Genomic DNA, 14,297 nt, shown 5'->3' on the forward strand with positions numbered 1-14,297 from the left:
TTTCTTTTGTTAAAAAAAGACAAGAATACGACTGTTACAAAAAGATATAAATTTTAGAAATGGCATGTTGTAAAACAATTTCAGATTTTTGCAGGAAAAAAACTTTGTCTTGTGTTACCGTATTTTCCCGACGACTCGTCGATGCGGACGACTCGTCGAATTGCCCATTTTTAGCCAAAATTTTAACAAAATCCTATGATACGTCGATCTCAGACCATACGTCGATCTTATCACTTCAAAATGGCCTATAAAACTGCAGTAACATTATCAGTGTATGATGCCACGATGTCACCGATATTGCTACCAATTATTATTAATGATTAACATTTAAACAATTACGCTTTATACTTATGCATCAAATTTTCAAATACCGGCAACTTCTACAAAGTCGCTTGCATTTTAAACAATTCCTGATATTGCGTGTTATGCAAAACTTAACTTACTTTGTCAGAAATATTTTATTCCCAAGCATTAAAATAAGTATCCACTCTGACTATCGCCAGTGTATTCGCCATTACGTAACCAGCCACCTGTTGACTCGGCGCGTGGTCAATGTTTGTTTAACAATTTCCGGTGTCATAGGCATGCACCTGTCTCGTGTCGGACTTCAAAGGGGGATCTCAAGTGCAGAAAGCTTAGCAATTACTATGATTTGATGAAACTTGTTTACTTTGTATCCAGTAATGCAGTTACACGCTATTGTTTTACATAGACACTGTTAGAAATAGATCGATCATTTGTACGACTTGATAATGACGATATACGACATACATACGTTTCCCAAAAAAATTAGCTAACAATTGGACAATAATTAATCAATGAACAATAATCACTCTTATAACGGTACTCTTTATATACACAGGGAGTGAAATTGCCGTAAAGATCTCAGCCTTATGGCAAGATAATTAACACAACCGGTGTCAGCCTATTGTATAAACAATAGTATTGATAATTGCCGATTACGTTTTTTAAGATTGAATTTGACCATTAAATATTTCTGATTTATACTTTCCACTAACAACTCTTTACAAATAAAATAATTAAATTTAAAAAAACATCCCCCGGACCTACTGCAATATTTTCTTCCATTCAAACTTGGTTTCAACTTTACTGCGCAATGTTATCTTCCTACTAGTGATACATAGAACCATGTGACGATGTGTTTATAAAAACGAAACGGTAAAACTTTTAATTGATTAAAGACAATGTAACATTTTTTAATAACTGTTGTTATTATTATGTATTTAAGTGTTGACAGATGAGTGAAAATGATAATTATTAAAGATAAACAGTGAATTCAACAACGTAATTTTCAATCACACAGCCAACTCAAGATGATTAAAACCAAGATTTTTAATGCTATTTTTAAAAATTTTCTGACTACGAGCCTACGACAAGTCGAACAAGACGATAAGTCGGGTGCTCTGCTTCAGAGGAAAAAAATACCGACTAATCGTCGGAAAAATACGGTACATATAGTTACAGTAACTGTTTATTATAGTAACTTTGTAAGTCATATTTTACATGCTTGCAGAAAACCCATGAACTGAGCACTAACCAGCTGGTGGTGAAGGTGGATGGGTGGATGAAGCTGAGCAATGTGACGGTGGATCGCGTGGGCGTGTACTTCAGGCACGCCCAACCAGACGTCACACAGGCCAAAGGTCTCATGGGGGTAAGTACTGAACCAGACATCACACTGTACCGGACTTTACACAGGCCAATAGTCTCATTAGGGTAAGTACTGAACCAGTCATCACACTGAACTGGACGTCACACAGGCCAAAGGTCTCATGGGGGTAAGTACCGAACCAAACATAGTACAGTCTAAAGGTTTAATGGGAAATGATTTGGTCAAGTTATGATGTAACTAATTAAGTAAACTGATTTTAAGTGGAACATTATTAGTATATCTAATGTCATGTGGTTTTGAAATGAAATGTCAATTTGAAACCTGTCTCATGCTCTTCTTAACCATACGTCTTAAAGGTTAACAATTTTGCTTCCAATACTGGTATCAATACCTTTGATTCTTCAGCTTACCTACAGCTCTAAACATGACCCATCCCTGCAGAAGCCAGCCCGGGTGGTGTTTGATGTGAAGCAGGAGGGGAAGGCTCGTAAGCTTATCACAGTCCGGTCTGCCCTCATTGTCCGCAATGAGCTCGACTCGGGCATCGATCTCAAGATGGCCACCGACTTGGGCTTGGAGGGTAAAAGAATTTTCAATTGATAATAAGTGCTGCAGGAATTAACAATTTTCTTCCAAATTTATATTTCAAAAGTATTCTTTCCCTATGATGAAATGCTTTTGATGCAATCATGGTAGCCATAGTGATAAACTTATTATGATTCTTTTTAAGGAAAATTCAACATTATGGAAATTCCAGCCAATGAAAGCCTGCCTCTCCCACTTCCATATGTGTCTTCCATGCTTTATATCAGGCCCTCTGATTGGCCTGTTAAGTACTGTAATGAAACAATACACTGGCAGAATGTAGGGTTGACTGGAGAAGTAAGAGAGAAGATCATGAAGTGTGATTCACCAGATGGCTCTGGAAGTTACAGGTAGGCAAGCAGAAAGCATTGAGGTTTCTTTTCCCACAGATTCTCTTGTTCATTAATTCACCAATGAAAATTGACTTTTTTTTTCTCCTATTTAATTCCATGATTCTGTGGTCTTGCATCAAATTCTGAGAAAAAAATGTGAGCACAAAAATTCTGTCAATTTTTCTTTTAGTCACAACAGTCAAAAAAAAAAAAAAATTAATGTTGCGTTTAATTTGGAAATCAATCCTAGCATAGTATTGATAAATTTTAACAAAAGCAGCTTAGTATGTTTACTTAATGCATTTTCTCTTTAAAGGTTCTGTGTGTCGGTCAAGCGGGAGAACTATCCAGAACAGCTTCTGACCGAGGACTCGAGTCTGATCCTGCCGGGTCACACGCTGTCGATACGACCCCCGGTGATCATCCGTAACCTTCTGCCCGTAGAACTGAGGTACTACATTAAGGACACTGCCATCAGTGGGACCGTGAAGGCCAAGGACAAGGCTTACCTACACGCTGTCAGTATACCCTGTCTGTTCATGCTTATTTTCCTTGTATTAAAATGTTGAGTTATTTTTTTTATGAGGATGTTAGGGGCTTAATTGTATTTGAAGCCTCTGATCAGGATTTACATGTAGCAGTGGTGACTAGTTTCAGCAAATTACATGTAGTATGGAATTTTTATTAGTCTTAAAGATGACTCATTGATGCTTTCTCCTAGTCTATAAAGTGTTAAAAAAATTCAACTTAATATTGTATTTTCTTGAAGCTTATTTATCTGTATAAGTCTGTGTAAGAGTGCTGAATTTTATTTTCTTCAATATTATCCCTTTTAATACAAACATTGAGTGTGTTTTGTGCTAGAATTTCCAGTATTCATTGGGCAATACATGTACCATGACAAAGAGATTGGGGCCCCTGTGACTTTCTTTGTTTCTGTGTGTTAAAGGCTGACCCCCAGCAGCCCCTGGAGCTGGGTCTGAACCTGGAGAACTTCCCCACCTGTAAGGAGCTGGTGGTTCCCCCAGTCACCACCGGGCCACACTACCACAAGGTCAAGATCCGGCTGTACGACACCAAGGGCAGGCTGTTGGAGCTACTCATCAAGATCATCTCCAGGAAGGGGGGATCCGTGTCGGTTAGTTTTAGTTTCAAAACTGAAAGTAGAATAATTTAGATGATATTTAAGCTTGGGTTTTTGTTTGGGACAGTCATTCTAATGCAGAACTTTTCTGAGACTTAAAGCAACTTTTATTCACATGAAAGAAAATTTTGCAACTAGGTTCATACTTGAATTGTTAAACATAGACTTTATATTTATTTCACTGTGAATAATTTTATTACTACCAATTGTTAAAGAAAGTTGTTTTGCAGTAGACCAAAACAGTTAAAGTTAATGAGGATTTCTTCTTCTTGAACATACATGCACATCATCTGCTTTGATCCTTTTTTAAGATCCGGCCGCAGCCTCTATAATAGAAAATGATTGTATTTTTAAAAAATAATTTGATTTCTTAAACATTCACCCTGCATACATTCTTTGCCCTGTATGTCCAGATCCACGTGACAGCCCCATACTGGTTGGTGAACAAGTCGGGGCTCCCCCTGGTGTTCAGACAGGACTACTGTCAGCAGGACGCCGCCGGTCAGTTCGAGGAGCACGAACTTGCACGATCTGTCACCCCGCTACTCTTCTCTTATGCTGAGAAAGACCTCCCCGACCTGTAAGTATGATATTAAAATAGTCAATATCTTAAATATCTGTCAGATGTCCCTTTGTTCAGAGAGTCAGATTGTAGATATCCTTGATATCTATCAGAAATCAGTTTTGATTCAAAGAATGTCAGATTTATCAATCTTGTCATATTATTTATTGAAAATTTATGTTAGATTTGTCTTTTACAGAGATATCAGCTTCCGCAGGTTACACTGTTATTTAAAACAATGTGACAGAAGTAATATAGTGCTGTAAAATAATGACAAATGAATGTATACATATGTGTGTCTTTGATCTCTGCAGATGCACAATGAGGGTAGGAAAGTCTGTAAAAGGACCGGACGCTGTTCCAGTTTGGTAAGATTGTGTACTGCATTATCACATGGAGATACACGGAGAGCAAAACATTAGCTAACTTGATTAACTGACGGAAATTTCTGAATTAATTATTTACATAAACTTCAATTGTGTTAGAAGTTTTTTGCATTTAAGATCAATTCTATGTAAGAATCGATGATTTATAAAAGGGTCTGGCCATGCATAGTCACCAATTTTCCTTATATTTCATACATGGACACACCTAGGTGTAAAACGCAAAAAACCACTAAAAGTTGGTTGCTGGGGGTAATTGTTGCCATGGTAATCGAGGCTAAAGATGGGAAAATAGCAAAACTTACCTACATTGAAGCCATGTTAGAAGGTTTTGCCCACTAATGTAAACTATCACAGACATAAAACAGCCTTTGTCCTATTTTCATTTATTTAATTATATAAGAAAATTGATGGAGAAGCCAATACTTTTAAAATGTTACCATGGAAACCGTTACAAATTTTTGAAATCAGTTTTCTGCGGTTTTTTAATAAGCCCAAATGGGAAACTGTTAAATTTTTACATCCATATTAATGTCTATGCAATATATATTTTATCATGAAAATTGACATCTGTTGCTATGGCAAAATTTAAAATTAGGAAAAACTGAGAAATTGAATATTATTTTGATATGCTTTCAATCCTGATTTTAGAATTTAATTGCAATTGTTTTAGCTGGAACTTGTAAAAATATATCTAAATTTTCATTATACACCACAAAAACCTTTGTTATGCAACAGAGAAGTGTTGTTGCTATGGAAAATTAAGTTGCGGAAAAAACACACAGAAATTCTTACTTTTTGAAAAGTCCATAGCAATGGCAGTTATTTTTAGAAAATTTCAGATTTTTTTCAAATGTCATTAAAGTTAAGGCCATACTTTATTTTTTCTCACCATTTGATTTTATATATATTTATTTATTATAAGTGAATAATATCCATTTAAATACGCCTAAAAATATTATAATTTTCCTTATTTTTAAGCTTGTTACCATAGCAACGGTTCTCAATTTTCATATTTAAATTTTTAATTGCACAATCATAATAGTGTTTACCAAAAAATCCAAGATTTGCACTTTTTTTTCAAATTAGATGAAGAAAACAGATTTGAAAATTTCTGTTTAGTAACCATGGAAACACTCTAAAAATATGAGTTTCTCCATGAATTTTTTTCTTTCTTTTGAAAAATGACAACTATTTTTAATAATATATTCTATCCTCGAAACCCCAAGTTCTGCACATTACTCACAATATGTTCTCAAATAAGCATTAAAATGCCATTTTTACATCTTTACCCTCAGTTACCATGGCAACGGGACCACATAGCAACAAACAAATGGTGTTTGGCTTTTTTACTCACCAAAGTCTATCAAATTGCCAAGTATGAAGAAAATCCGTGACTGCGTGGCCAGTTTTGTAAAAAAAAAAAAAAAAAAAAAAAAAAAAAATTTAAGTTAAATTGTTATAAGTATATCTAGCAAGAGCTTTTGAAGTTACAGTTGACTTAGTAATTGTTACAGTAAGATTCCATTTTTCCGTGATACAGTAACTGTTTACTTAGTAATCGTAAGATTCTATGCTTTCTGTTACACAGGTGTAAGAGGTTCTCATTGGAGAGTGGTACCGGCATGAGGCGGCTGAATGTGGTTCCTAAGACTGGGAACCGGCCCGACTGGTTAGTACAACTGCAAAGTCAGGCTAAGCTGTCATTGGCCATTTCTATTCCCCACGCGACGTAAGTTCTGGGGGTGGGTGGTTTCCTAGCGAGGGTGATTGTGGCTTTTTCCTTTGTCTGGGTGAAGGAGTGGATGCATTGTGGCTTTGTTTCCTGGGGTGGACCTGAATGGAATCCTAACAAGGGATGCTTCTTTTTAGATTTAAAAATTTGTTTTCTTTCCCTTATAGTTGTTTCATGGTTTTTTTTTTCAAATTTTTTTATTTATTTTTTTTTTTCGGGGGGGGGGGGGTATATTTTCCCCTTTAATTTTATTATTATGCTGATAATAAATTTGGCTTGCTTTTTTCTTCGCCCCTTGCATAGATTCTTTGTAATTTATCGACATGGAATTTTATTTCTGTGACTCTGTTAGATTGAAATGCATGAACATGTACAATTATTAGCTGGACATCTAAGCATCTTTAAGTTAGTTATAAAACAAATAATCTTATGATGATGCAACATTAATATAAATCGTTTTATAAAATTGCTGTTCATTCAATTAAGTATCTAAGGATTCAAGACTAAGTCTTACTCTAACTTATTGTATGGTTAATTTACTGTTAAACTTGTTGACCTTGTGATTAGTCAAATCATGTTGATTACAACCACAGGGTGTACAACATTGGTATTGGGGTCCATCAAGGGAAGGGCCTGTATGCAGACACCAACATTGTGACCTTTGCCCCCCTGTATGAGATAGACAACCAATCAAGTCACAGACTGGCCATCGCTCAGAGACATATAGCAATGTCTGAGGTAAAGGTTCAATTGTTCACCATTAACACCATGTTTTGATAAACCATGGTCCATGTTACACTTTATAAACCATGATCCATTTTATGCTTCATACACTATTATCCATTTTATGCTTCTTAAATCATGATCTATTTTATGCTTCAAATATCATGAACCATTTTATGCTTCAAATATCATGATCCATTTTATGCTTCTTAAATCATGATCCATTTAATGCTTCATAAATCATGATCCATTTTATGCTTTATAAACTATGATCCATTTTATGCTTTGTAAACCATGCATGTTCAATGTTATGCTTCATATACAATGGTCCATTTTATGCCTCATGAAATGAATCATTATCCATTTTTGCTTCAAGTTTATAAACCATGGTCCATTTTATGTTTCATAAATCATGATCCATTTTATGCTTTTGTTAAGAGATTCATTATGCTGTAAGTTGTTTTCCTTCTATGATTGCTGTTAAATTGAATCAGGGTTCTCAATCAATGACATTGAAAATTTTACTGTGACACAATGATAATGTTGGAGATCAAGACACAACTACAATACTGCTAGCTTCAATCTTGTGTAGCATTACATACATTTGATCTTGTTTGTGTTTTTTTAATGGGATGCCAATGGATATTTTTTGCAGGATATCAAGTTCGACACTCATTTGATTGCACCTCCTCAATGTAAGCTTCCATTCCATTGGCCAAGACTTGACTATGATCAGTTGTTATGTGTGAATCTATTGGACGTTAAAAAGTGTTCCTGGTCAGGAGGATTCCGAATTGACAAAACCGATTCATTCCACATCAACATCAGGTATTTGAGCTATCTAAGTATTGAATTCGTTTATTAAACAAATTGGTTGATGAACGCTTCTCCCAATGAAAAAGTTGTTTGCAGAAGAACATGCATTCAAATTGTATTAATTTATCATATCGTTTACAGAATGAGATAAAATTCAGAGGGGTTTTGGAATTTTAAATCCTAATGTCATATATGAGATTATTTCTTTGTCTTTTTAATATGTCTTGGCCTTTTATGAAAAAGGGTTACTTGTGAAAATTGGCTGCTACAAAAGAGGTTAAAAATTGGTCAGGGAAAATCATGAAATAATTGTGTTTGCATGAATGTTGATAAAAAGTTCACATTATCTCTGACATCAGATGCTGTGGAATTATTAGCTCACCTGAGCTGAAAGCTCAAGTGAGCTATTCTGATCACTTTTTGTCCGTCGTCCGTCTGTCCGTCCGTCTGTCCGTCTGTCTGTCCGTCCGTCCGTCTGTCTGTCCGTCTGTAAACTTTTTACATTTTGAACTTCTTCTCTAAAACCGCTTATCCAATTTCAACCAAATTTGGCACAAAGCATCCTTATGGGAGGGCGAATATAAATTGCAGAAATAAAAGTCCGATCTGTATTCAAAGCGGAGAAAACCTTGAAACTGTAGAAAAAGGGGGGTGCATTTTTAAAAATCTTCTTCTCAAGAACTACTGATTCCAATTCAACGTAGTTTAGCATAAATTATCCTTATGGGAAGGAAAATATAAATTGCAAAAATTAAGGTCTAATTCTGTTTCAAATCTGAGTTATTACGAAAATAATAATAAAGGAAAGGCGTGTTTCAATCAGTTTAATAGCCTCGGATTCGGCATCCGGTAAAATGGGTAGACAAGACTTGGCCTGGGCAAAACAAAAGATAAGCAGTTATTAATCTGCCAATCTCATTAAAATTTTAGGATATTTGATGGACCAGTATATTTGTATTTGCTGTAAATATTGCTGCAAAATAATGCGTATTTAGAATTGACGATTGCCGATCTGCCCCGGCTTTTATTTTGCCACGGCCCGGTTTTGCTTACCCATTTTACCAAGACTCGTATTCCATACTTCTAAAACGAGGTTCTTTGTTTAAAGCAGCCATGACATTATACGAAAAAGGGTCGATCTGACTATGATGAATTTGCTTGTTGTGCAACAGTTCGCGTATGAAGGGAAATTTTTGAAACATGGAAAATATATTGGTGCCGATTTTGTGAAGTAAATTGAGGCTAAATATTTCAAAGCGTTGACAGTTTTCACACATGACGTTGATGTTAGCTTGTTCTGATTTTCGTTTCGTTTTCATTATTTATGCTTTGTAACCTGGAAACTGTCGTCTGTATTTCGTGATTTTTACGTATCAAATCAAACAGAGACTTCGGTAAATCAAACAGTTACGTTAACTGTTTACCTGCGCAAATTAAGCAAAATCTGATGTAGGAGTACTGAAATACAATTCATTCTATCGGTAATTCGGCATTATTTTTTGCGTAATGGTAGATTAATGCAATAGGTTTTTGTTGAGATGCTCGGCATTTTCTCTACTTGATTCAGTTTAAATAGAGTTTGATATCGCTTACGGAAATATGTAGGTATATACATGTATATATATGATTCATTTCGAAAAAATAAATTGTGTTCTTTATTTGTTATACATGTAGTGCATGTTTCTTGTGTTTAATTGTTAACAATTTCTATTTACTAACCATTTTTGAGTGTTTGCTTCGAAATATAAGCAAGATACAGAGATCTGCTAACAATTTTATGTTTGTACACAGATCTTAAAGCTAAAGATTAAATCAAAGTACTGATAGTACTGAAAAGCGCTAACCCAGCTTCTGTATGTATATAACAGATATATGTATATAGCATTTCAGCTTCTGTATACGCACTATATTTCCTCATCACTGCATGACAGTCCCTGCAATGATGTATGTAAGCCCCGTACATTAATTTCACAATAACCCGTAAATTAGATTCACAATAGCCCGTGCAGTTATGTGCATAAACCCCTGAAACTGGTTCCCTAACCAGTTTAAATGATGTATACTTTTGCTTAGAGGGGGCGGTTATTCGATGCACCGGAAGTTGAAGTCTAACGACAATAAAGGGCTGAGCTATGCTTAGCGCTTTAAAAAGTAAAAAAATTGTCAATATTTATTACGAAAATTTTCAAAATCTGTTCTTCCAGAAACCAACTTATTGAATTGTAAACTTAACCTTTTTATCTCACCTGAGAATGGGGCCACAATGGGGGGTCGAAGTTTAACAAATGAATATATAGAGTAAATCTTTAGAAATCCTCTTCTCAGAAATTAATCGGCCAGGAAAGCTGAAACTTGTGTGGAAGCATCCTCAGGTAGTGTAGATTCAAAGATGTGAAAATCATGACCCCTGGGGATAGGGTGGGGCCACAATGGAGGGTCGAAGTTTAACATATGAATATAAAAAGTAAATCTTTAAAAATCTTCTTCTCAGAAACTAATTGGCCAGGAAAGCTGACACTTGTGTGGATGCATCCTTATGTAGTGAAGATTCAAATTTGTGAAAATCATGACCCCCGGGGGTAGGTTTGGGCCACAATGGGAGATCGACGTTTTACATAGGAATATACACAGTTAATCTTTAAAAATCTTCTTCTCAGAAACTAATCAGCCAGGAAAGCTGACACTTGTGTGGATACATCCTCAGGTAGTGTAAATTCAAAGTTGTAAAAATCATGACCCCCGGGGGTAGGGTTGGGCCACAATGGGGGATCGAAGTTTAACATAGGAATATATACAGTAAATCTTTAAAAATCTTCTTCTCAGTAACTAATTCGAAGGCAAAGCTGGAACTTGTGTGGCAGCATCCTCAGGTAGTGAAGATTCAAAGTTGTGAAAATCATGACCCCTGGGGGTAGGTTGGGGCCACAATGGGGGATTGAAGTTAAACATATGATTATATACAGTAAATCTTTAAAAATCTTCTTCTCAGTAACTAATTAGCCAGGAAAGCTAAAACTTGTGTGGAAGCATCCTCGGTTAGTGTAGATTCAAATTTGTGAAAAGCATGACCCCTGGGGGTAGGTTTGGGCCACAATGGGAGGTCGATGTTTTACATAGGAATAAACAGAGTCATCTTTAAAAATCTTCTTCTCAGAAACTAATCAGCCAGGAAAGCTGGAACTTGTGTGAAAGCATCCTCAGGTAGTGTAGATTCAAAGTTGTGAAAATAATGATCCCCAGGGGTAGGGTGGGGCCACAATGGGGGGGGGGGGGTCAAAGTTTAACAAAGGAATTTATAGGGTAAATCTTTAAAAATCTTCTCAGAAACTAATCAGCCAGATGATTCTTTATAATTGTTAAGACTTTGGCCCCAGGACAATTCTTTGGCCTCACGAGAAGGTTGAGAGTTTACTGTACGTTTATATCCCATATATAAACTATTGTTAGGGATCTTTTTGAGAACTGCATTACTCGACACATGATATGACTATAAAATCATCCTGTTAGAAAAGGGACTAATGATTATAAACATAAGAATATCCAGGGGAAAATGGATTTTATTTATACAGGATTTACATGAATTATTGTATATTGTCCAGATAGTTTGTATTATGACTCCATTGAGCTGATTTTATCATACCTATTGTTCCTCAGGTGAGCGATGTGGCCCATGGGCCTCTTGTTTATATTATTTTGTTAAGCCTCAATTTTAGTGAATTTTATGTGTACCATACACCTGACCAAGGAGTTATGAAACAATTTAAGGCTTTGTTCATCATGCAAAGAGAACAATCGCAGCCAGCATTTTTTTCTGATGAACCTTTAGAAAGTTTACTATCCACAATTTAGACTGATTTAATTGACTGAAATAATTATTGTAAAAGATTTTTTGGGGTCAAAAAGTAATTTCAATACCTTTACATAGTATACCTAGACGTACAGTCTCTGATATATATAGTGTTATCTGTTTCTGTGTGTAGAGACGACAAGAGTGAGAGCCATCTACTGAAGGTGGAGGTCGTGATGGAGGGACCGACCTATTTTATTGTGTTTGGGGATGCAGGCGAGGTCCCCCCTCCTTTCCGCATCGACAATCTGGCCGAGGTGTGTACAGTTGTTGTCAACTGAGATTTCATTAACATTCAAATTTATCCAGCTGAGCACCCGAATTGACACTTTGGCTATTTAAAGAACTATTATATGTTACAGGGGTCAAAAGTTGTCCATTGAAATGAATATCTAAATATTTTTTTTATTTTCTTATTAATAAGTTTTGTGAAATCTAATCAGGACTTTTTATGTCAAGGAAGAAAAATAAACTCTTTTGTCTCATAATAATTATGATTTTTTTTGGAAAATCTGTTTTCATGTACATGTATATACTGCTAATGGTTGCAAATACCCACTAAGTTTTTCTTCAGATCTACAAAATGATAAAACAATCTAACATCAGAAACACTTTTAGGGGGCCATAATTGATTCGTACTGTACCTTGTCATTTGTACAAGTCATCACATCAGGAGATATAAGTTGTATGTTTTTGTTTTTGTGCTAGGTTCCTGTCGAGTACTTCCAGAGTGAGACAAATGAACAGAAACTGAAAGCCTTCGTCCAGCCTCACACTCAGTGTAAATCTCGTTATTGAAATAATTGATTTTTAATTTATTGATAAATGATAATTCATTTGAAAATGTTGAAGATTCGTTTTATGAAAAAAAAGCCAAATTACAAATTTATTAAGTAATTTTTTGGTGCAATTAAAATGTTTGGAGATTTGTAAAAATAAATACCTCAAAATTTGATTTCAGGTTTTGATTTATATTATCAGTAAGGAAAATTTAAATCCCCCACTATTTAATTAATGCTCCCACATGATCCAGTCATTCTTGTTTTCAGTACAACCTGATACTTGTATTCAAGCAAACAATTTTTTTTTACACGTCATTGAGCATGTAATCTTTTTGACCTGACACAGTGCCCTACGCCTGGGATGAGCCGATGTTGGGTCCCTCCATAACCCTGAGAGTTAAAGGGGGAACCAGCGCCACCTACACAATGGACAAACTGGAGGAGGGGAAGCAACTCTGTTACCCTAACTTCATCTACCTTAGAGCTTCAGCAACATTTGGAAGGTTGGTTCCAATCTTTTGGGGGGAGTGGGGGTTATCAGGTGTTTGGTGTTAAAAAGCCATCTTTCTTGCGTTGTAGCCAGCTAATAATCTTTGTACTACTGCAATTCATTTTACATTAAAATGTTGTATGTATATACGAGGGATAGATTCGAATCACATTTAAAATGGTTATCTATAATGACAAAATATGGTATATGTATGACTCTTGACCTTTTTGGTCACAACAATAGGGTCAAAAGAAAGATGATATAGACTAGCACTGCAACTTGTACATGTGTGTGCTTAGAAGATATAACATACAGGGCAGGGTTACCCTTGAGGCTAGTTAGTTTACCCACTAGACTAAGTCTCATTGGGACATCTACTGATTTGTTTTATTCCATGTTTCTGTGTGTAGGAGTCCCTCCTCAGAAGGCAGTGACCACAGGGAACTAGTTATGGAGGTGGTACAGGACCAGTACATCAAGTTCTGTAAAAAGGTCAGCCACTGTTAACTTGTTAAAGTTAAATGTTAAATCCTTCACCATGCCAAGAAGGCACATAGAGCCGGTGCTTATCCCCGGTTTCTGTTAACATGATGCATATAAACATTTCTTTAGTATCTAGTATATATAAAGTAATAATATGCATTTATTTAAAACAAGCTTAGATAATGAAATATGTGGTTTCATGAAGTTTATTTATTTATAAGAAACATAATTCATATTATTTGATAGGTATTCATAAAGATAATTTTATTTTAAGTGATAATGAAACTTTGCTGTAAGCTAGAATTAATTATGTGCGCATTGTAACACTGTAATGCTGTTTACGACATCCTTTTAGTAACCAAAAACAAATGAAGAAAGCTATTCAGCCTATCAATATTTGTCAAAGTTAAACTGTTTTGAATGAAATTCAAATAAAGAAATTAAAAGTTATTTTGTTGATAATGGTAAGGATTGAAGGTGAAGAAGGAATTGATTTTACTTGTTTTTGAGATCTGGAGAATTTGAACAAATGAATGTTTTATTTGGTTGTAGGAGATCGGTAATCGTAATCAGCTGTGGAGGATGACCAGTGGGGGTATGCTGGAACACGAGGGCTCCATTTCCCCCCGGGACCCCCACGTCCGGTCCTCCAACACCACGGGGAAGAGCATGGTGCTGGACATCGATGACATTGCCCCTCGCCCTGGGAGAATTGTCCCCCTCACCCTCAGGAAAAGGGATGAGAGAAGGAAGGCTACACAGACGTGGAAGTTCTCAGAGGT

At 35.7% G+C, this 14,297-nt stretch overlaps 1 protein-coding gene across 1 annotated transcript in view; it reads left to right on the forward strand.

The window, feature by feature from the left end:
- LOC128184069 (intermembrane lipid transfer protein VPS13D-like) overlaps positions 1-14,297 on the forward strand; it is an 87,574-nt gene that overhangs the window by 54,599 nt on the left and 18,678 nt on the right. The window contains exons 48-62 of the mRNA XM_052853394.1: positions 1,535-1,675; positions 2,039-2,213; positions 2,364-2,568; positions 2,867-3,068; positions 3,500-3,688; positions 4,108-4,274; positions 4,571-4,624; positions 6,231-6,311; positions 6,968-7,112; positions 7,753-7,925; positions 11,894-12,017; positions 12,469-12,541; positions 12,889-13,045; positions 13,443-13,524; positions 14,068-14,295. Of these exons, the coding sequence (XP_052709354.1) occupies positions 1,535-1,675; positions 2,039-2,213; positions 2,364-2,568; positions 2,867-3,068; positions 3,500-3,688; positions 4,108-4,274; positions 4,571-4,624; positions 6,231-6,311; positions 6,968-7,112; positions 7,753-7,925; positions 11,894-12,017; positions 12,469-12,541; positions 12,889-13,045; positions 13,443-13,524; positions 14,068-14,295 (2,196 nt within the window). The remainder of the gene's footprint in view (positions 1-1,534; positions 1,676-2,038; positions 2,214-2,363; positions 2,569-2,866; positions 3,069-3,499; positions 3,689-4,107; positions 4,275-4,570; positions 4,625-6,230; positions 6,312-6,967; positions 7,113-7,752; positions 7,926-11,893; positions 12,018-12,468; positions 12,542-12,888; positions 13,046-13,442; positions 13,525-14,067; positions 14,296-14,297) is intronic.

The sequence above is a fragment of the Crassostrea angulata genome, chromosome 5 (assembly GCF_025612915.1).
Source record: "Crassostrea angulata isolate pt1a10 chromosome 5, ASM2561291v2, whole genome shotgun sequence".
NCBI classification, from domain to species: domain Eukaryota; kingdom Metazoa; phylum Mollusca; class Bivalvia; order Ostreida; family Ostreidae; genus Magallana; species Magallana angulata.